At 49.2% G+C, this 22307-nt stretch overlaps 2 protein-coding genes across 2 annotated transcripts in view; one reads left to right on the forward strand and one right to left on the reverse strand.

The window, feature by feature from the left end:
- Positions 1-5159: 5159 nt before the first annotated feature.
- Positions 5160-5684, reverse strand: INAFM2 (InaF motif containing 2). Its single transcript, XM_058026614.1, has one exon. It carries the CDS (start codon positions 5544-5546, stop codon positions 5160-5162), a length of 387 nt encoding a protein of 128 aa, XP_057882597.1. The 5' UTR covers positions 5547-5684.
- Positions 5685-11650: 5966 nt separating this feature from the next.
- The window catches only part of PLCB2 (phospholipase C beta 2), a 34321-nt gene continuing 23664 nt past the window's right edge, over positions 11651-22307 (forward strand). The window contains exons 1-3 of the mRNA XM_058027081.1: positions 11651-12023; positions 15527-15604; positions 17098-17166. Coding sequence (XP_057883064.1) covers positions 11940-12023; positions 15527-15604; positions 17098-17166 — 231 coding nt within the window. The 5' untranslated portion in view covers positions 11651-11939. The remainder of the gene's footprint in view (positions 12024-15526; positions 15605-17097; positions 17167-22307) is intronic.

Genomic DNA, 22307 nt, shown 5'->3' on the forward strand with positions numbered 1-22307 from the left:
GGAAAAACCTCCTGTGTCTTACTATTTCTCAGTTCCACATGTAGAGATTTCCAAACAGAGTCAGTAATCTCTGCCTTTTAGAGCAACAGCTCTGGTTCAGAGCACTGATTCCTTTGGGAAGCACTGAACTCCTGGGCTAGCTCAGCTTCCTCACCACAAAAGCTCCCTGCAACAATGCCAGGAAGATGAGGATCACTTTTTCTATGAGGCATCAGAGCCACCACCTCATCACCACTGGACTTTTCCTGCAAGCAAATGCAAGGACAGCTCACAGAGTTCAGTCACCTGCCTGCACAGGACCTGTTCCTTCCCAGCAGTGGCTGGTAGCTCAGGGATTTCGTGGAACTTGTTCCAGCTTTTCCAGACACAAGGGAAGCAGCAGCACTCCCAGGCAGAATGCTTTTTCCTTCAAACCAAAGGATCAGCTGGCCACTAGACAGCGTTCTTTTCCTTAAAAATTTGGAAATCAATTTCAACACAGCCACTCTGTAGCTAAAACTATCAGAATTGATCCCAGACTGGTGAGTCAGCTCTTGCATAAAGAAGGTAATTTAACAAACTTCAAGCCAAGGACAAAAATACATTTGGATAAAGTTGGAGATACTTGTTTCCAAAGTAATTACTGAAGGAGGCAATAACACAAAATCCTGACAGCAGTTCAGCTCTCCATTCCTACCTCAATAAGTCCAATACTTGCAGCAGGAGCATACACACAGACCACTAACCAGTAAAGCCCAATACAGAGTCTCTAGATATAAAAATAACAGAAAATTTCACTGGTTTTCCACAATGATCTCCCTCCAGATAAACTGGTTGCAAGTGGCAGAGGACACTGAGGACACTGAGGACACTGGCACTTAGCTATCAATTTTATATTTTAAGTGCATAATACAGTAGCTAGTGCTTTTCAAGTCAATGGGAGGCCCAGAGCAAGAGAAGGATACAGCACTGCTGAGAAGTTAAGGAAGTTCAGGCAGCCTGCTGCCTTCCCTGGAAAGGTTTTACAGCAGCAGCTCAACCAGCTCCCAGGCTCTGCAGCACTGGCAGGCAACACTGAAAGTCCATGGCTGATTCCTGCTCACACCATCCCAGTGCAGTGACACAGCACCTGGCCAGTTTTCCCAAAACTGCCTCTGAACGTGTGTGGAACAGCCACAAGCCAAGATTCATCCCCTTAGCTTCATGCTATGACTGTTTCTTATGCCATTCCCCCCTGTGTGCTCCAGCAGCTCCTGGACTCAGAGCCAGCCGTCGGTAACACCGCCCTGAGCAGCCCACTGAGATCAGCTTTGACTTCTCTGGGGGAAATCCCCGATGGCCAGAAGCAGCCACTGGTTTTGTTATCATCCCTACACCACACAACTGCTTTTCAGCTACTCTCAGGGATTAAGCCAAGATTCCCTGTCAGAAATACTGCACAGGAATCTGGGATTAAGATCTGATGTGCATTGCATCAGATGAGCCCGCAAGAGAACGCGCATGGGGAAAAAAGAGCTTTTAGAGATGGAAACGTGAGCCAGCTGCTGGAGCACATTACATGCTCCAGTAACTCTTCCTGTTATTTCCCTTCTTTCTGGTCCCTCTGCATGTGAGTTACACTAAATGCTCTCCTTGGACAAACTGGACTCATTTGGACAAGACCAGTCTGCACAGGCAGAGGGCAGGTATTAGATGTCTACCACAAAAGCAAAAAGCTTTAAGGTAGACTCAAATTTCACTCACATTTGAGTATTTCCTTCATCCAACTGACTTCCAGATGTCTTCCTTCCTCACCGACATGGGAACATGGCACAGCTCTGTTGGTAGGTGACATGTAGAACAGCAGCTGTGTGAAGGGAATAACCTTCCCCAGCAATTCCAAGGAATCAACATCTTGAATCACAAGGTTACAGTAATTTCTACCTGGGAAGCAACACACAACCCCGTGCCTTGTCGTGCCTGATACAATCACACTAAGTGAACCTGAATTTTATTATTTTTTTGAGGAGCAATGAAGGGAAAGGGTGAACTGGAGCTGAAGTAACACAACAGACGACACAACCATCTGCCTTTTAAACCTCAGCTTTACCCCAGACTGGTGACTGCACCATTTTAGGGCACTAAAGCAATTCTGCTGAGATGCAGATGACTGTCTCAGTACAATGATAGCAACATAATGTAAAAATTCGCAGTCCAAGTATCTGTTGCAGCCAATCTACTTCCCAAGAAATCCCTAGTGCCCTGAATTTTAAGTTAGCTTACATCTAGAACCCAGTCCAGATGAGCCATTTTTGTTACTGGAGTATTTGCAAAGTACACTTAGTCACCGATTTCTTCGACAGTATGTCATGACAAGAGTAAGAAGCACAGCAACGGGCTCATCACAGGCTGACAACAGCATCCCAATGGGAACACATCTGCCTCTGGAGGACTATGACTCCTGGCTAGAAAAAGGATGGAGAAATTATTATAGCTGAAGAATATATGTCCAGAAGATTTGGAAAACCAGGCTGCTGCAATCACCAGAGCTCCCTGGCCGTTAGGCTGGCAGCACACAACCCTTCTGCATCTTCCCCAGGCAGCTTCCCCTCCCTTGCACACTCAGTACAACTGGAGTGAAGCCCCAGGATGCTCCAAAGCCAGTTGTAATAGGTACAGAAATAGCAGCATTTCACTGAAATCTGTTTGTCAGCAGAGGAGAAGATGCAAAAACACAGTCTGGGAACTCACCAAGCCTGCACTTTCCTACAGGAATGCAGACAGCCACAACCATCCTCATACTGGCTCATCAACTATTTTTAGCACCAGAAGGGGAGGCAGCCATCAGTGAAGGGCCTGTTCCCTTTGATCCAGTGGATCTGAGCACTGTCTCTGTCCCAGAGATCCTTTGCTACCAAAACCACAAACCAGGTAAAGAACTTTAAGTTGTTCCTGCTCCCGAGTACAAGGCATCTCTCAGCAGTTACACGACAGGTTGGAAGAGGGCCACACAGCCCATTTAATTCCATTCACTTCCTCTCCCCTCTGCACCACACAGCCAGGCCCTATTAGTCTTCTGAGAGCAACTGTAGTTAAAGTGAAGGATGCCAGGAGGCCCTGGGCACTCAGCGCACAGAGTCACCAGCTCCAAGCTGCAGGCCAGCAGCACAGAAATCCCAGCATCCATGGCATTGCACGCAGCTTTATTTATCTCCAAGGTTTTACAAGTTAAACACAAGCTCCTTCTCAGAGACACTTCCCAACTGGTTCTGCATTGCCACCTGAGCTGAGAAGCAGACTAAACTCAGCTGGCACCACAATGATCTTGGTTTCTCTGTCATTCATTTCTCCCTTGGGAAGCTGCAGGAACTTTGCCCCACAATCAAAGGTGTATGCTAAGGCCAGCAAAAGGCATTGATGTCACCAGGAGCAGAACTGCTGTGGGTGTGAGCAGCCCCACAGAGGGATCAACACACTGCAGGCAGAACCACCAAAGGAACACAATGCCCCACTCACAGAACAGACACCCATGGGGCCTGGAGCCAGTGCTGCTCTGGGACACTCAGCCTTCCCCCTGCAGATGAACAGGGAGAGCAGAGGAGCACCTCAGGAGGTGACAGCTGCAGGGCACCTGTCTGCTGACTCAGTGCTTCCAGCTCTTCCACCTGCCCTGCAGGAGGGTGGCTGTGATCCCATGATTTTGGCTGAAGTGACTAAGCGGGATCGTTTTGTCCTTCCCACCAGCTTTTTGTTCCAACAACACAAAGCATTCCCTGCATGCTCTCCGGAAAACTGGAAAACAGGGTGAAAAGAAGATCACAAACTACTCTCCATTCACCTCATTTCTCCCTGCAAACCTTCTGCTCCTGGTTCTACCTTTCACAGATGGTGTGAAGGCAATGCCCAGTTGATGATGCAGCCTTAACAAACCACCAGTCCCAAACCCCAATTTTGATATGAAACAGCTCTTTTCAAGCAGCCAAGTGCTGTATTTTATAGTACCTTTGTGATCTGCACAACTCAAATACGTACGCCACGTTACACCACATTTGCATCCCTCAGCAGAAGGAATCTGAACTGCTGTGATTCTTTTATAGGGATGCAGCACAGCCTGGCAGCTTCACAGATTCAGCTGAATCCATCCATCTGGAAAGCAGCAGCTTGGAACAACATGGCTCTTAAGGTTTCCTAGTTTATATCCCACATCCCAGAATTACTAAAGGCCATTTTTTCACCCTGCTCATCAAGGAATAGAAGATTTCTCAGGACCACAGGGCAGGAAACCATGGAGCTGGGAGGACAGCTTTCCCAGGACTCACCAGGAGCTGCCTGGGCCAGACCTACCCTGGTTCTGCATGCCCCAGAGGTGCGGGGACAATCCGTAAGCGCTGCCATCCCTTGCGGGCAGCAGCACGAGGGTACAACCGCGGGTACAACCAGGCCGCAGCTCAGAGCCCACCAGCACCCACCGCCACAGCTCCGCCTGCTCTGCCAGCACAGATCAAACCTTCCCAGCACCACTGCTTCGTTTCCACAATTAGCCACGTACAGAGGTTTCTCCAGCCTCACCTACAGAGACCAATAACAAATGAATCAACATCATGTACCACAGCTGCCCATTGCAGTGGCCAAATTTTTGTTACTCAGACCCCTTCCAGTTCAGCATTCCTCCTCCCACCACCGAAGAGAACATACTTTGTTACAGAGACTTTCATATTGGGAAAATATTTTAATATAGTAAACAAGTCAATTTACCTTCCACATATTTTAAATAAGTTTATGCTCATCGTTAAACAAAACTGTTTTTACTTCAACAATGGATTACAGCCTCTAAATTCGTATTGTTCCCAGCTGATCCTGTAAATAGCGAGGAATTTTGGACACCGATATCCTTGTATAGGTAACAGACTGGCATAAACAGCGCAGGAATTCAATGCGGGTTCAAAGGGAGAGAAGCTAGCCCTGGTGAGGAAGAAAACGAAGCCACAAAATTCCCTTTTGAGGAAAAATCGGGGGGAAAAGAAGATACCGCAGTTCCACCGAGTCCAAACGGGGCCGAGTCAGTCTCCAGGTCAGTCTCCAGTCAGTCTCCACGGGCGCTGCACGGTGCCGCAGGGACGGGCGAGCCATCGGTCTCCATCCTCGGCCGAGCCCCGCGGCCGCATCCCCGGCGGCGCGCGGCCTCCCGCGGCCCGCCCGGCTCAGGGGCTGCCGGCGCCCGGCCCGCTCCCGGCCGCGGGCGAGGGGGACGCGGCCGGCGGGGCGGTGGCGGCGGGGCCGGGGCCGGTGCGCGGCGGCGCGGGCGGAGGCCCCGCCGTAGGTCCGGCGGGCGCGGCGCGGAGCTGCGCAGGGGTGGCGGCGGCGCCGGGGCCGGGGCTGGAGGAGCCGCCGCTGCCGCGCACCGGCTGCCAGATGAGGCTGTAGTAGACGGCGAGCACGATGGCGGCCAGCGAGACGGAGAGCACGTAGGCCAGCACGGTGGCCAGGCGCACCCACTTCTTGTTGGTCTTGGCCGCCATGCGCGCCTTCTTGTCCCCGGTGTAAGTGGCGGGCTTGCCCCGCTCCGCGCCCGCCTCCTTCTCCTTCATGGGGGCCCGGCCCTTGGCCCGCTGCTCCACCGAGCCCTCCGTGCTGGCTCCGGCCCGGATCGGCCGCCGCCGCCGCTCAGGACATGCCGGTACCACCCGTGCTGCCACCGGTGCCGCTGCCCGCGCTGCCCCGCCGGGGGCGAGGGGCGGAGCGTAGGGGGCAAGCCCGCCCTGAGGGGTGGGAACGACAGGAGGGGAGGAGGGCAGGGGAGGAGAGGAGAGGGGCGGGCACGGGGAGGAGCCTGGGCCACCTTTAAAAGGAGCCCCCTCCCCCCCGGTGCCCGTGTCACCGCACCCCTTACCCGCCCCGCAGTGAGGGGTGGGCGGGAGCGGTGCCTCAGGGACTTGGGCAGCGCTCGCCGAGCCGCAGGAAAGCTTCTGGCACGGCCTCCTGGAACGTGCCCAGCGCTGGAGGAGGTCAGGAGTCTCCTCTCTACCTTGGCTTCCCGACGGAGTTACTTCTTGCGCTCTCCCTGATGCAGGTATGTGCTGCCTGCACCTCTGTGAGGCTGCAAGGGTCCCGAGCCAAGCGGCATTTTTTTAGAGGGAAAGACTGCCTTAGTTTGGTCCAAATTGGGTTCTTCCCAAGCCCGTTATTGATACGATCTAAACCTCCTCTTAAGTTATGGCTTCACCTTACTCCACAGGTGTTAGTTCCCTACAAAATTGCTCTATTGTCTTGTTCAAAAGACAACTAAAATGATGATTTGGGGCATAAATTAGTTGTTTTTTTTTTCTTCATGCTGCAAGAAAATTACTTTTTGGAATGATGTAGTTGTGCCTTCTGCAATTGTTTTCTCCCTCCCCTCAATCTGAGGTCAGTCAGGTGTAGTGGTTGCAGCAAAAACCTCTTGTAAACCAGGACTTGTAGATCTGCAGGAGCCTACAGCAACTGGAGAACTGCCTGTAACCCAGAGGCTTCCCCAAGAAGACATGTTATGGAATAAATGGAGTAGCTGCAAAATAATTCTAATTCTTGGAAAGCAAATTTATAGCACTTCATACAAAATGGATTTGCTAGTAATTTTTCAATGTGTTTTCCCTCAGTGATGGGTTTGCTCCAGCTCCTCCTTTTTTTTGGTTCAGCAGGTGAAATGATGATGAGTTACTACCTCCCACACGTCCCTTCCCTATGCTCTTGCTTAATTCCAGTTAAGAGGCAGAGGGTTGACAGGTACCAAGAATGCCTCTGGGGCTGCGTGAGGTCTCGACAGTTTTTGTCTGGTGCTTGTAGGGTTGAAGTACTGAGGCTTGAACAACCAGGCCCTGAGCCAAAGCTGACCTCTCGATGAACCTTCCAACCAGATGTTGTATGTGTCCACTCATTTCAACCAATACCATTAGCAATATGGTAGATGTATCTGGTCATTCTCAAAGCATGTATTCGCCTTTCCCTGTTTAGGAACCAGATAAGGCTGGATGTGCAGGGGAGCTGTTGGAACATTCTCAGCAAATGTACAGAGTGTGATGGGCTTGCGATGTTCTGCCTTCAGCCCAACAGCCTCCCCTCCCTGTTGCATTTATTTGTGACTCACTCATGCTGCAGTGGAGACTTGCCCTTCCTAAAACACACAATTCCATGGTAATATTCAAGAAATTCAGTATTCTTAAGGCGCTCTTCTCCCTGCCAACCCTTTGCTCTCAGGGCTTTGAGTAGGAGCAGGCTTGTGTTCATTAAGTGTGAAGTCTTGGCTTTTGCCAAGGTCAGGTGAAGGCTTTTCATTTTATTGTGGACAAGTAACTGCATGTGAGCTTCTCTGCAGGCAGCTGTGAGCAGGTCTGTGCCCTCTTTCCTAAAGAGAGCTCCTTGCTAACAACCATCCCTAAAGAGCTGCAGTAATGGTGCTTGCTTTGGCCTTGTGGTTTTAGCAAAAACACCAAGCTGTGCTCTGAGTGGATTCCTGTGGTACAAAGCTGGAGCTCTGGGGTCTTGTAAAGTCAGTGACTATGTTTGACACTAGACACAGCTTGCAAATTATCCCTCTCTGGGATTCTTCCTAAAGAGCACAAAAGAGGTCACTTGGAGACAGAGTCAGGGATACGTGATGCCCTCAGGGACTCCTGCCAGGGAAGGAGAACTGCAGAGTCCCTAAACAGCCTTCCTCCCACCACTCCACAAACTGCTCTGCAGGCTCCTCTTCTTTATAAGCTCCTTTAATTTTGACTTCTCATGTCTGAGGGCCATAGAAAGCTTGAATTCTGCTGCTACCTCTTGCAGTGGGATGTTTGTTTGGTCTCCAGGGACTCCCGAAGGATGTAGCTAAATGAACCTGCATTATTGATTTCCCACAATCACAGTCAGTGAATAGCTTCCCAGTGCTGCAGGATAGGGGAAACTTAATTAAGGGAAGATTGCTGGCCTGAGATAGATTCTCTCCATGCTTCTGAGAGTACCAGAATATTGGATGGGATGCCTGGGACATCTGTCTGAGCTGTGCAAAGGCCTTTGCAGGGAGGAGGAGAATGCTCTAGGTTAAGGCTGGATATTACAGAAATGAGAGCTTTGGGCTAGCATGTGGAGAAGTGAAGGGAAGACTGTGGTTGACACTTGTTCAGTTTCATGAACCCAGTAGGCAAACAGAGTAAGTTGGGCTGGTGCAGTGGGAAGTAAATGTGGATGAGCTTAAGAGCACAATGGGGCTTTCTCCCCCAGTATCCTGATTTCCTCTGCAGTGTTTTGTACTGGAGGTGAATATGGGTGGGAACAGGCTGCATTCACCTCCAGGTGTGGTACAAGTTGCTTTCCTCTTCTTGTTACTCTGCTACTGAAGTGTACCACGAAATGGGCACGTTGTTTGTGTGCCACTGCTCCTCATGCTTCCTTTCCTGTTAATGACCTGTCTTGGAAAGTCTTGTTCTTTTCCCAGCAGTCAGGAATGGCATGGTACAGCCAGCCCTGGGCAGCAGTGACCTGGCACTGCAGGAATGTATGGGATGTTTAAATGTGATCCTGCTTGCAGCCTCACTGTGCTGGTTGGAAACGTGCTGAAAGCTGTCAGTGCTGTAAACACAACACACTGCCCAGTGAGCAGTTAATTACAGGCCTAACCATGTCTTGGTGGTTGGACAGATAGTTTATTGGGATTTGGGGTTTTTTTGCACAAGACCTCACTGCTTTTATGGTTTTGTGGCATCTGTGGTCACTTCTCTGTGCCATAGTCCACTGTCCTCTGACTTTTGCAGATCAAGCTGAAGAGTCATGCTGAAAGCTGTCAGGAGTCCTTGGCCTTGTGGTTTCGGCTCAGAATGGGACACAAGATATGTCCCTGTACACACACTCAGCAGTTCTGCTCTCCAGGGTGGTAAGAAAATACTGTCTTTGTGGTCTTAATGGGATTGTTAATCCTTTCCGGATTGCCAGCGCTCTGAGGGCAGAGCAGCCACAGGAGCAGTGGGATGGGCTGGCATTTGCAGAGCTGGGAGTTCATTGCTGATGTGCAGTGTCACAGCTCTTCACTAGAGGACAGCATTACACATGGCAAAGTAATTCTCCTGCAATAATGCTGGGAGAGATTTCTTACAGATTTTCTGTGCCAGGAGTAAGCTGGGGTGGAGGTTACAGTAATTTGCTGGAAGTCAGGAGGGAGGTTTTAACGGTGTGGCTTAAATGAGTGTCTGGAAACCTTGTCTCCTAAACCTTGTCTGAAGGGTGATGCTGCCTGCCTTGCTGCTGCATGCACCCTGTGGGGGGGTACAGGCTGCTGGATAGGTAGCACAGGGAGAGAAGGAAGAATATTAAATTAAAAAAGAGAAATGTTTTCATATCAAAACTACTGTAGCAAGTGGTGGGTAGCCTGGCAGGGAAGGTATGGAAGGAAAGCAGGGAGACAGGGATGTGCGACAAGTGTGCACTAAGCGATGCGCCTTACAGGACAGAGAGAATAAAGGATGCTTTGAATAAACAAATACTGCTCAAGTGCTGCTGTTCGTGCGTGCTCTGATGTTGCAGCTCTCAGCAGAGGGCAGGACTGCTGCTCTGTCCTATCAGGGCTCCATCAGCCATCTCTGCATGCAAGGGACAGAGGCTCCTACAGAGCAAGGAGTGTGAAGTGGAAGATAAGGAGGCTGGGTTGGGCAAGAGGAAGGGAGCTGCAGCTTTTGTGACAATCTTTGTGCAAGTGGGGGTTTGGCCCTTGCTGTTGGGCATCACATGGCCTTGCAGGGCAGCCACCAACTTGGGCACTGATCTTCTTGCTACTTGTGTTGAGTCTCAAATATGATTTCATTATTCATCGAATTAAGGTTTTATTCCTTAGGGGAAGCTGACCTTGAGTGACATGTAGAGTTAAGCTGTGGCAGGATTCTTGCTTACTTTGTTCACGAGGCAGAGAAAGCTGATGAATATCCTTCTGAAGGACAGAAGCAGCCTCTCAGTGAGGCCCTGGCAGGAAGCACACTTGGTTCACAAAGCTGTGATAACTGACAGTACCAATCAAGCCATGGGATCCAGTAGCTATGACTGATCTCACCTGCCCTTGGCAGTACCAGGTGGCAAAGCTCATCCCACCTCTCACTGCTTTGCAGCTGTGACCTGCAGGGCCTTCCTGCAGTGCTGTCAGTGTTCCAGAGGCTGGGAGGACTGCAGCACCTCTGAGCAAGATTAATGCTCTCTATTCCCTCCATTGCTGCTCCCTAATTTAAGGGAAGCGAACCTGAAGCTGCTCTGGCCTTGCAGAAGAGATTAGGTGAGTCTAGAGAACTCTCACTGCACTCTTTATCATCTTCTGTTTCTCTCCTTGGGAGTAACCAATTTTCCTGAGTGTGGGATCCTGGTGACACTGGCTTGGCTGGGCCTGGAATATCCCAGTGACCCTAAGGAAAGAGAGCCAACTGCCTTCTGTTGGATAGCCAATTCCTGTAAGTGCAAGATTGATAAGTGCAGAAAATGCCATGGTAGCTGGAAATGTGGAAGCTCTCTTATTCCCAGGGTTTTTTTTTTTTTGGCAGACCCCTTGAAAGACAAGGGATGTTGTGTTTGCTCAGGGTTCTCTTTTCCTGCAGCAGGGAGCTCTGATTCCTGCTTTTACTGTTTTACAGTTGGAGCACTTGCTAAAGTTCCACTTTATCTCTCCTGCCTCATGTCAGTAGCACCTGAGAATGCCCTTAGGATTCCTTCAGTGACCATTCCCCCGCTGTCCAGGCTGCTCCAAACTGCCAGACTCATCACATCAGGGCTGGGGAGAAAGGAAAGAACAAAACATGCAGCTGGCTCCTCTTACAGAGTTGGGGGGGGGGGGGTTTGTTCTCCACTTTTTCTGTGCTACTTTTGCAGCAGCTTGTCCCTTTTGAGCCATGGCAATCTTGGCTTTGATAGGAGGTGAGGATGACATCCCATCATGTGCCTGGGAATCCACAGCAATCATAGCACAGTTATTTCCACTTGTAATTAGTTGTGGGGCTCTGCCTCTGACTAAAATTGATCTTGGCCATGTCAGACCTTTTCATAAGCTGCTCTCTAGGTTAGCCAGTGCCCATCAGCCAGTGGAGCTGCTTTCCTCTTCTGCTGCCCACATGGAATTCCTTTGTTCCAAGGTCAGAAGCAGAGACTTGTTTTGGCCCTGTTTGCCTCTAACCTGTTCTGCTTTTGGTCCCTTCCCTGCTGCTTTGTCACTATAATCCCCATCTTGCCCACCTCTCCTGTTCTATGTCCCATGTATCTGCCACAGAACCAAGTGAGTGTGTGGAACAGTGCAGTTCCTGGGACTCTGGGAATGTTTCGTTTCATCTGGGGAATTTCCAGCTGCCCTGCTGGTCTGTCTCACTTTGAGGCTGACATTCAGAAGAGCCCATAAGAGAAAGGAAAACTGTTTAAGATTGGACAGTGCAGTAAGTGGCCTCAGAAATGGCATCTGTCCAGAGCAAGGAAGGAGTTTGTTTCCTGGGACATCTGGCCTCTTGCATGAAGGGGGCAGTCTGCTTGTAGCCAGAGCTGAGCTGCTCCGCAACCACAGCTGCAGAAGCAGTTGGAGCGTTTCTGGCAATGCCTGTACTTCGTCAAGAGAGCATTTAAGGAAGTTGAGTTGCGGAAGTTCACTGAGCCGGGTGCCTCACCAGCACAGCTCCAAGGAGTGGATCCCTCCCGGAGGGACGGTGGCTTTGTGCCCACCAGCACGCCAGCCATCGCCAGCTTTGCTCTGGGTGACCTTGGGTGAGGCTCTACTTGCCTGGAGAGCTGTTGATTTACAATGCAGATTCATCGCTCCTCGCCTGCCTGCCCCTGCCCCTCCTAAATTGGACTGGGATATAAGAGGCTGTTTGCTCTCCGATGCCAACAGAGGCCATGGCAGAACGCCCTGCCACGTGAGAGGCAGAGATAGAGGAGAGGGGGCTAAGGAGGAGTGAGCTGTGCAGTTGCTCTTGCTTGTGGTAGCTGAGGAGCACATCTGCAGGACCATGTCTGTGCTGAACCCTGTCCTGCAGCCCACGAAGGTGAAGGACTACCTGTGCAAGGGCGGCCGTTTCATCAAATGGGATGATGTGAGTACTGGGGTGTCCCTTCCCTGGGCTGTGCCTGTGGTGGCAGGGAGACACTGGCTGGGTCACGGTCTGTGGGGAGGCTGGGGGCCTGTGTTCTGTGTGGGATCCCACCTGACAGCAGAGATCTCTAGATGGGGAGAGGGAACTGGGAAGAACAGGAAAGCTGAGGACTGAAGTTAAGGGGATGTCGCATGTGTGTGTGTGTGTAAGGGGCTGGGGATATGTTTTCTACATCTCTTATAGTGGAGGATGGAAACAAATGGAGCAAGTGTGCTGTGTGTGCAGCCCCTGGTGTAGGACACAAGGTCCAGCCCTGAGGAAGATGGTTGCTGCTGGGAGTCTCTGTGGGGTGATATGCAAATGCCACATTTGGGCTTTCTGGAGGCACATAAGGGGTAGGGTAGGATCTACTCCAGAGCAAAAAACACACATTGCACTTTTCAGATAGAGATGAAATCAGGCTCCAAGTTGCTTCCTCTTATGGCCCTGTTGCCTGAGTGAATCGGGGGTGAGCCATGGCCTCCCACGCCTGCCCGGCCCCTGGGCCTGGGAACGACTGAAGAGCAAAGGGCCTGTGCTTTAACAGGGCTGAAGCCTCAGGGTGCTGCAGCAAGCTGCTGCTCTCTCCAGCTCATTGTCCTCTATACCTTCAAAACAGCTGCCATGCAGTCACTGCCTTTCTGTGTGAGGGGAACAAAGTGTAGAGCAGCAACAGTTCATTGGAACGTAAGGGTTCCCCTCCTCACTTTCCAAGGAGGCGAAGGAGTGCTCACCCCAGCACCCACAAACCTGAGCAGGAGGAGAGCTGCTGCCCATCTGTGCTGTCTGGAGATGGACTGTCTGCTGTTGGGCAGGGATGTTGATAAAAGGGGGAAAGCCCAGATTATGGTTATTCACAGGGGTCTGGGGAGATGGTTCATGTGGTGGTGCAAATGAGATGATCAGAAGGAGCCTGCAGCAGCAGTGCAGGAGGGATTAGCACTTTTGTGGGTGTGAAGCTGGAATAGAGTGTTAAGTCCCAAAGGAGCATGTGGGGGAGTGGATAACCTGTGCTCAACATCAGTGGGGTGGTCCAGCAGCACTGAGAATGAGAACAGTGTACTGTGCAGCTGGCAGGAAGGATGGATGTGAGGAATAGGAGCTGGAATATGGCTGCCAGTTCCCCTGTGAGCAGTACATAAACAGGAGGATGACACTGGGTACAGTGAAAAGCACAGCCTTCCTCTTTCCTGTGGGCCTGCTCCCTGCAGAGTGCACTTAGGGCTTCTCAGAATTTGAAATCTGCTTTCTCAGAATCACAGTAGCCAAACTTGTCTAAAATTGCTGATGACTTTGTGTTCAGTCCTTGGGGGCCATTCTCCCAAGCATTGGAAGCTGTTAAGTTCATCACTGGGTATTCCTGGGTTAGGGTCCCCTGAAAACCAATGTGAGTCAGTTGGGCTTCCAAGACCCACCAAGTGTTTATTTCCTGCTGTAGCTGTTGATTAGGGAGCTCAAGTCCCATCTGGATCTTTCCTTAAGGTTTATATATTTGTAAACATTTCTAAGTGGTTGCCTCAACTAAGTAGTTTACAGGCTTCATCTCCACCAATAAAGAAAGGCTTCTCCATGAGTGGGCTGTTCTGGTCACATTGCTCCATCACATTGGGCTTTCCCAACCCATGGTTAGAATAGGCTGCAGAGGATGATGGTGAGAGCTCCAGACTGCAGGATTGCTGCACTTTAGAATTCACGAGTGTTAAGTTTTTTGTATCTCTTTCAATTGACAGGACTGTACTGTTGGTAACAGTTTTGAACTCCCTCCAGGATAAGTGAGGCAAAGGAGTTCAGGAAGATCAGGCTGGCCTCTTAAATCACTGTTCAGCTTGGGACTGAACTAGGGCCTTCCAGCAAAAATGCATACCCACACTTTTTCTACAGAGCCCTCGCCTTGTCCAGCTTTGGTAAGGCACTGTCCAGAGGAGAGAGCAATGGGTCCCTGACAGGCAGGACTGTTCTGACCTGTCCCATGGGTTAGTTGCAGGACCTTGGGGTAAAGAGCAGCTCTGCAGTGCTTTGGTCAGCATCCAGCAAGCTGAGGCTCCTAAACAGACTGAAGAGGTGAAGTTCTGCTACATGGGTGGTAGCTGGGTTAAAGAACCAGCTGGGAACCCTGTCAGAACCCCAGGCAGGGCACGAGGCAGTAGATGACCTCTTGGGCAGGGCAGATGGGTATGGGTATGGTTCTGTGCTGCCTCTGAGTCCTCATAGTAGAGTCAGAACTGTTCCTATCTCTGAAAGATTATGGATTACAGGATTTTAGCAGGCAGTGTTTGCTTTTTGCCCCACAGAGTGAGAAGCAACCAGGTTGGCTGCCAGACCATCTTCTGTAGGATTGCCCATTTCCTTTGCTGCCAGGAGCTGCCCCATTGGAGAGGCTGCCTGCACCCCCTGCCAGGAGTCTGGCTGGCAGCAGCTTCCTTGAAGCCTCAGCTTGCCATCCAGAAAGCTGCTTTGTGGGAGATAAGGGTAATCTAGAACATGGCACAATCCTCTGTGGTGGTACCGTGAGGCCTGTTCTGCTCTCCCTGGCCATGTGTGCAGGGAGCAGCCAAGAGCTCTGGGAACATGGACACAGTGCTGGGCAGGCTGGTGCTGGCCCTGGCACAGCAGGGGAAGACAAAAGGCTGTAAAAGGACCACACACAATGTGCTGTGCAATGAGCACTTTACTGCAAATATTGTGAATGGAAATGGAGGTCCCTGAAAACATAGATACACTCTAGAGTGAAGTATGAGTTGAGCAAAAAATGGAAGAATCTGAGGCCAACAGACAAGTACAACTTCCAGATTTCATTACTGGTTTCATATTAGCAGTGATGTGCTTCAGCTTCCTGAATTGAATCTGGAGCCTTCCCAGAAATGGCTGTGTGGGGTTCAGGATCAGCCCCAAATGATTTCATCTTATTGCAGCCTCTGGTGTGGGTGTTTGTGTAGCTGCTTCTTTCTATAGTCCATGTAGAGACTGAGTGTACAGTCTGTGGAGTTTCAGAATCTCCATCTAAAGCAACATAATGATGCTGCATTGATGTATCCCCTCCTTGAAGCCTTCCTGACAAGGAGCCCAGGTAATCTGCACAAACACCTGGATGGGAGATGCCACAGATGAATGCTTTCTCTGCTTGGCGTGGGTTACTCCTGAGCTTGTAAAATGGAGCAGGTCAAAGAAGACTTATCAAATGAAAAAATTGAATCTCTAGATACTTTATCTCAGTTCTTTATGTAGAAAACTCCAAGACAGCTGTTATTGTTAAACGCACAGGTTAGGTGAGACTCAGGATTCAGCTTCCAGAGCCTCACAGGTGTCACTGTGGAGATGTCCTAAAATCTTTGGGTTCATTTTCATGAATCCCAGAGGGTGTTCACCTGCTGGGTCTGTATTTGAACTGGGAACCTTGTGTCCCAGGATGTTTTCTCCAAGTCACCCAAGGTGCCAACATTCTTTTGCTGTTTTTTTTCTGTCAGGAAACATCAAATGCTTCTCCTGTGATTCTCCGAGTCGACCCCCAGGGCTTTTACGTGTACTGGACCTATCAGAGCACGGTAAGTGCTGAGGCTGCACAGCTCGGGCTCCAACCAGCCAGCTCAGGTTTGTGTGAGGTGACAACACTGCAAGTGCTCGAGTCCTGCACTTGGAAGCAAACTGCCACACTTATTCCTCTTAGTGGGACACTGCACCATGTAGTGAGAGCTGCTTAGTGGCAGGTTGGTCTTCACAGCACCAGGAAAGTGCAAGAACTGAAGGTGTGAGTGTGGCCTTTCTGTGCCTTTCACGCTTTCACATTTTTTGACTCCTGCAAAGCTTATGTGTCCTTCAAAGGACTTCATGAAGAACAGTTTGTGATATCACTGATACCTGTAAAAAACCAGTGCTGATATAGCTGTCACCCAGCAAGATACAGGATTCTCCTAACCTGTGCAGTGGGCCCATTAACTGACTCATTGGGCTTTTAGACCTTTTAATTAAAAAAGTAGTGACTGTAGTGATGTAGGGCCTACATGGAGTCTGGAGAGCAAGTTGTGCTCAGGGTGATGTTTGCAGGCTGCTGGAGGAGAGGGAGAGACAACACATGGAGGAAAGAGAATTCAGTTCCTCACTGATGAGTACATCAAATGATGGAGAGGGAGGTGGAAGGCTGGCCTTAGTTCCGCTTTCCAGAGCGGGCTGTGGTTCGGCTCTACTTCCTCCGCCTGCCCTACATGCCATGGCAGTCAGACAGTCCTGCCCAGGCCTGGCCAGGGACCTGGTGGGTTGGGTGGGCTCTGCCTTTCCAGAGATTGTGCCCAGTGCCAGCTGGGACCGGGCACTGCCACAGCCACATCCCCTGAGAACAGTGTCACAATGCTGGGGACTGTCACAGCCCTTGGTTTCACTCCCGTTCTGCTTTCAAGGTCCACTCAGGCAGTAGAATATCTGCTCTAAGGGTGCCAGCAGGATGAAGAGGAGCACAAAATGAGACAGGGGGAGCTGGTGTCACCATGGAAGGGAGATATTTCATTGGGATATCTGGGGAAGGGGCTGGGGTAAGGAAGCTTAGCTTCCACAAGGAAAGCCAGACTGGAAGGGGTCACACATCCTGGAAAATGCTGTTGGTTAGCAGCTAAAGTAAACTGAACTGCTTTTGCACTAGAGACTCAGAACGGAGTGGGATTAGGACTAAAATTACTTCCTGCTTAACAATAAAATGGGGATACAGCCAGAAGACATGGCATCCACATTGTCCTGTAATGTGATCTTGGAAAATAATATTCTGCTACAACAAGTATAAGTTGTTCTCCAGATCCATGGTGAGAAGAAAAATTAGTAACAGAGGAAGGAAATTCAGGTTGGATATTAAAAGAACAAACAAGACAGCAAGCCAGTAGTGAGGACATGGAGGGGCTGCCTGGGGAAGGCTGTGCAGTGGGAATGGCTTCCCTCCCTGCCTTGTTCCTGCTGGGAGAGCTCTTCCACAGGCAAAGACACTAAGCCATGGAGTGCTTTCCTTCCTCCTTTGTCTTTCCTCATTTTTTTTTTGTCCTTATTCTGTTTGTAGGAAAGAGAAATTCTGGATATCACCAGCATCCGAGACACCCGAGCAGGGCGGTTTGCCAAAACGCCCAAGGTGAGGCCACAGCTTCTTTCTGTCCTGTGTTTCAGTGGGAAGGCAGGGCTGCCTGAGGTTTTGGTGGGCTCAGGCAGCTTGTCCTGAATTTCTGTAGGAAGAAGCTAGAGAGGATCTCATCTCCTTACATCACAGCTATGTAAATACAGAAAAGCCATCTTGACTCTTGTCCCTGACCTCCCAGGGGCCCTCTGTGCTCCCAAAAGCAGCACTTCCAGACTGTGGTAGATGGGCTCATTGGGAGGAATATGTCAGAAAGCCAGGAGAAACAATTCCCCTTCCAAGTGCCCTGCTGTACTGCTAAATCCTGCTGGAGACTCTGATGCTCCTGCTCTGAGACACTGGAGCTGCTCTTGTGTAAGGATACACAGGGTACCCACAAACTGGAGTTAAAATGCCACTCCAACAGTGTGTGCTGGGATCTTGCCTTTAAAGGGCAGAAAATGCATTTTCAGAAAAAAACTTTTCCCTCCTCCCCATATATTTTTACATTTGCACATGATCAGGGCTTTGTTCTCAATTTCAGTTATAATTGAAGATTCTTGCAGCCCTTGTTAGGACTTTGCTTCTGGGACTTTGTTTGTTTTTAACTTTTCCATGTATGGAAAAGACAAGCAGAAAACTTAAGTAAAGCACAAAGGTGGAAAAGGGACAAAAGAAGTAAAGCTGATGCATCATGTGGTGACATAGGTGACTCTCTAAGGCAAAAGGGAAAGGTTTTGCAATATCTCCTGAGCCTCAAGCAGCCTTTTGCATAAGTTGTGTGGCTGTTTTCTCAATCTGCTCTGAAAATGTCTATTCAGAGCTCCCCAAGAGTGGTATTTTTCAAAATACCATAAAAAGGTGGGTGCTAAAGGCACAGCAGAGCTCAAGAACAGTGCCCATCATAAAAATCATATCTCCTTCAGAAAAACTGCCTTTCTCCTTAGAAGCTCACTAGACTGCAACATACTTCAGTTTTCAATGAGCCTGAAACTTTGTCAGCAACTTGTTTTGTGGGAATTGTGCTTTAAAAATGCTGTCAGAGGTTGGATTTTCATTTGAGAGAATAAAATATTTGGGACTGTTTGAGTTGGTGCTGCCCTCCAGATGGGACACACTAAGAGGCTGACTTAAAGGATATACTCTTTTCTAGGGTGTTAAACTTTGAGAAATAACCTGTTGACAAAATGAATTGATCTTTGATATAGATAATAAATTGCTGGGGGAAGGCTGGATGTCCTGGTGGTAACAGAAGGCTGGAGATGGCCTAGATTTTAAGAATTAGTTAAGGAAGACTAAATTGGAGAGTACCAAGAGAAGACAGTTTGCCAATGGTACAGAGTTATTTGGGGTAATAAAATCAGGCTGGTTTGTAGGAAGACCTTGAATTGCTGATTGAATGCATGATCTAATGAGTGATACATTTTATACAGATAAAAATCAGGCAATGCATACAGAAAAAATCCCTCATCCTTCTGTAATAACAGGCCCTGAGTTGACTGTTGCTACTCAGAAAACATCGTGGGTGTGTGGTAAAATATCAATGTAGTGTTCAGCAGTATTTGCCTCCTAAAAGTAAATTGTATCTTAGAGATTATAAGGAAATCGTTACGAAGTTGTGCTATTGTTTACACCCCAAATTGATCCATATTTATGTGCAATTCCTAGTGTACTGTAAAATTTAGTGAGAACTGGAAAAGGTATGGAAGAACAGCAAGATTAACAAAGGAATGAAGTGGCTGCTGGGGGCAGAGCATCTGAGTGGGAGGGACTGTGTTCTGGCAGAAGGAGTAAGGTGAAGGGGATGTGGAGTGCTGTAATATCAGCAGTTGAATGGAGAAGGGGAGCACGAAATGCTTACTCAGAGTTTGAAGCAATTACTCAGGGTTTCTTCCAGTGCAGGATCTCCATATAAGGTGGAATTTTCCAGAGGTAGGAGTGGCACAAGCAGGAGGTGCTGCTGACTGTCCCACCTCAGATCACCATGCCATTGGTAATGCTTCCTGCCCAGTCATGGAAATGTGAGTATAAAAAGTCAGTACAAGAAGGAAATGCCCTTAGGGGGTTATTAAATGTGAGATAATGTCTCTGGGTTAGGAAGCTGCTGATTCCCAGATTGCTGGGAGCTACAGGAATGTGTCAAAGAAGTGCCAGTGCATATGCCCTGCTCCAGTGCTTTTCCCTAGGCAACTGGATGGAGCTGCTGTGTTCTAGTTGTTGTAATAGGCCAGGGATGGGATTTTAGAGCCATGGGAATTGGCTGCAGCTCATTTTTGAAGAACAGTGAAGCAAGGGTCAAGCACTGACTGATTTATTAAATATTCTCAGTGGGCAGAAGTGATGCACTTGATGACAACCTTTGCTGTGAAAATCCTAAGTGCTCTTTGAATTCTGCATTTTACAGAGACTCGTTTGAAATAAGTCTCCTTTTTATTTCAGGGAGTCTTCTGGAATTCTGTGATAACATGTAGTAAAATACACTAGATTGGCTCATTATCCATATTTTCCTTGTGGATGCTGGGAGGCCTTATGTGGGCACCAAAGGGGTGTTGAACCAAGATGTGCCATCTGGGTCTGGAAGATTGTTACTTACACATAGCTCCGCTATCCTTGATGCCTCTGGCTTAAAGCCCTCAGGGTCGTGTTCATTTGGCTGTCCTGAGAGCAGAAGTTCACAAAGGAATGCAGATAGCAGGGAAAAATTCTTCACATGAACCACCACACCCTCCACATGGGGCAGCTGTGTCTGGGGCGTTGTTACAAAAGGCATTAATATAAAAAACTGGTGTGGTGAAGCAAATAAAAATCTGTTTAGAGGTGGAAGAATGAACATGGGTGCTCTTCTGCCCTGTTACAAAATAGTGGTTTGGAATGGTTGTAGAATAGAACTGTTGGAATTAATACAAAGAGTTAATTTTTTTCACTGCCTGAAGGTGAAGAAGAAATGAGCCATCAGCCTTGTATAGGACTGAAGAAGAGCAGGATCACAGCTGTAGGAAGAACTGTGGATGGCACCAGCAATAAAAAGAACATCCTTTCCCCTTCCCTGCAAGTGATGCCCCAGTCAATCTGCAGCTGCTCTGAGGCAAAGCTTGTAGCCTGATTTTCCTGCTGGATTGTTACTGAAAGAAGTCCAGAGGAAGGAGAGTGCTGTATGGAGAGCATCTGTACCACTGCTTTTCACAGCAAGGGGCTGTGCAGATTTGGGCTGTGGCTCAAGGATGTAACCTACCCTCAGTTTTCCAGTCCTGTGGCACAGAGAAGTCTCCCTGGGAGGGGGTGGGTCACTGTGGGTGTTGGGAGTTCCCTGCTTTCAGCAGCACCTTCCCACGACTGCCTGCTCAGAGGTTTGGGGTTTTTCTTTGTAACCTCTACACACAGCAAGAATAATAACACCAAAGCAGCCACGTGAAAAACCACTTGAGAAGAGACCTGCTGCCGTGGCACTGCCAGCACAGGTCACAGCTGGAGCCCTGTCCATGGTTAGGGATGCTTAGGGAGCAGGTGAAGCATGGAAAGGGACTCACCAGGGGCTGCCAGCCATAGGAGCAACCTCCAAATGGAATTGGCCCTTGCCTGCCTTCCCCAGTCCTTGCCTCACCACAGAGCAGAATCTTCCCCGGCCCCTCCTACGCAGGGCTCCCCTGTGAGGTTCTTTAAGGGTGGCTCCGCGTTTCTGCCATGACTTTTCTTCGCGGAATTTTTTTTTTTTTTTTTTACGTGGGGCAGAGCGAACTTTGGCATGTGTTCAAGAGAATAATAAAGATAAGAATGAGCAGTACCTTTGAACAGCAAGGAGACAAGATTTAAAAGCTATTGACTGTAGTTCAGCAGTGTGCTGATACAGATTGGGCTGTTATTTACAATCAGGTCTGTGTTTTCTTTTCAGTAATGAGGAACAATAAGGGCTGCTCCATTTGTGGGGCTTCTTGTGGTTTCTTTTTTAAGGCACCAAGACCCTGGAATGCTGACAGAGAATCTAATAATAATAAAGGCCAAAATACATGATGTTTTAGGCCAGACTTCTGGCTATTGGCTGTGTCTTGGGGTTTGTTTAGATGTTTTAGGAGGCATTGGCTTTGAGACAGACATTTTTTTAATAAAAACAAAAGTTGTACTTTCTGACTGTCATGATTATAAACCATCTTCATGCTCTGTCCTCATTCTGTTGGTGTTGAACCTGGAGCTACAGCCTGAACTGCACATGTACAAGAAGAAAATTGTACCAAAGCATTTCACTCATCATGTTTTGAGATGATAAAGTTAAAGCCAGTGGGTTTGTTTAGGAACCCTGCAGGACAATCACAGTGCCCTCACAGTTGTGGCTGTGAGCCACAGGCTCTAAACACTGTGGGTGGTCAGTGGTTCTGCTGCAGCACAGGGGCTGACCAGCTCTGGCATTGGGATTGAGCAACTTGTGAGCCCAGGATGGAGCTGAACTAAGTCTAACTCCAGCCCTCCAACTGGAGAGTGATCATATGGAGGCACCAATCTGTGAGCATGCAAGAGAGAGGCAGGTACCGGCCTGTGTCTGGCAAAGGATTTATGAGTGGTGGAGCAGGAGCTGAGCAAGGAAATGGGCATGTGTGGGTGATGACCTTTGCCATGCTGGGCCCTCCTGCTTCTGCCATCGTTGTGCAGTGAGTTCTGGGGCCACAACATCCACAGCGACACGTTCTTCTCTGTCCCTGGCAGTGTGTCCCTGCTGGATTTCAGAATACCATGGGCTATTCTGTGCCTGCGACTCTGAGCTGCTGATTTTCCAGTTCCTTTAGGCAAAACACTGAGGGCTGAGAGTGCTTCACTGTGGATTTTTGTCTGCCTGTGTCCCTAAGATGCTTGGCACAGGGACAGGTTGGCCCTCCCCATTCCACAGCCGATATCTCCAGCACGGAGCAGCAAGGCTAACGGGGACAGGAGTGTTACCTCCAGAGTCAAAGGCATCCCCCAAATATCTTGGGGCTTCCTTTTTCCCTTCTGACAACCAAATAAGAGCTCTCTTCTCCAAAAGAGATGTGTTGTCCTTGTGCCACAAGACACAGCTCTGTCAGGGCACAGTGACAAACAGGTCCTGCAGTCAGTTGGCTCTGCCCCCTCTCAAGGACCGTCCCTCTCCATCCTGTGTCTGTCTCTGACTCTTTGTTTATATTTGCATGAGA

This window comes from Melospiza georgiana, chromosome 6 (genome assembly GCF_028018845.1).
Source record: "Melospiza georgiana isolate bMelGeo1 chromosome 6, bMelGeo1.pri, whole genome shotgun sequence".
In the NCBI taxonomy this organism is placed as follows: domain Eukaryota; kingdom Metazoa; phylum Chordata; class Aves; order Passeriformes; family Passerellidae; genus Melospiza; species Melospiza georgiana.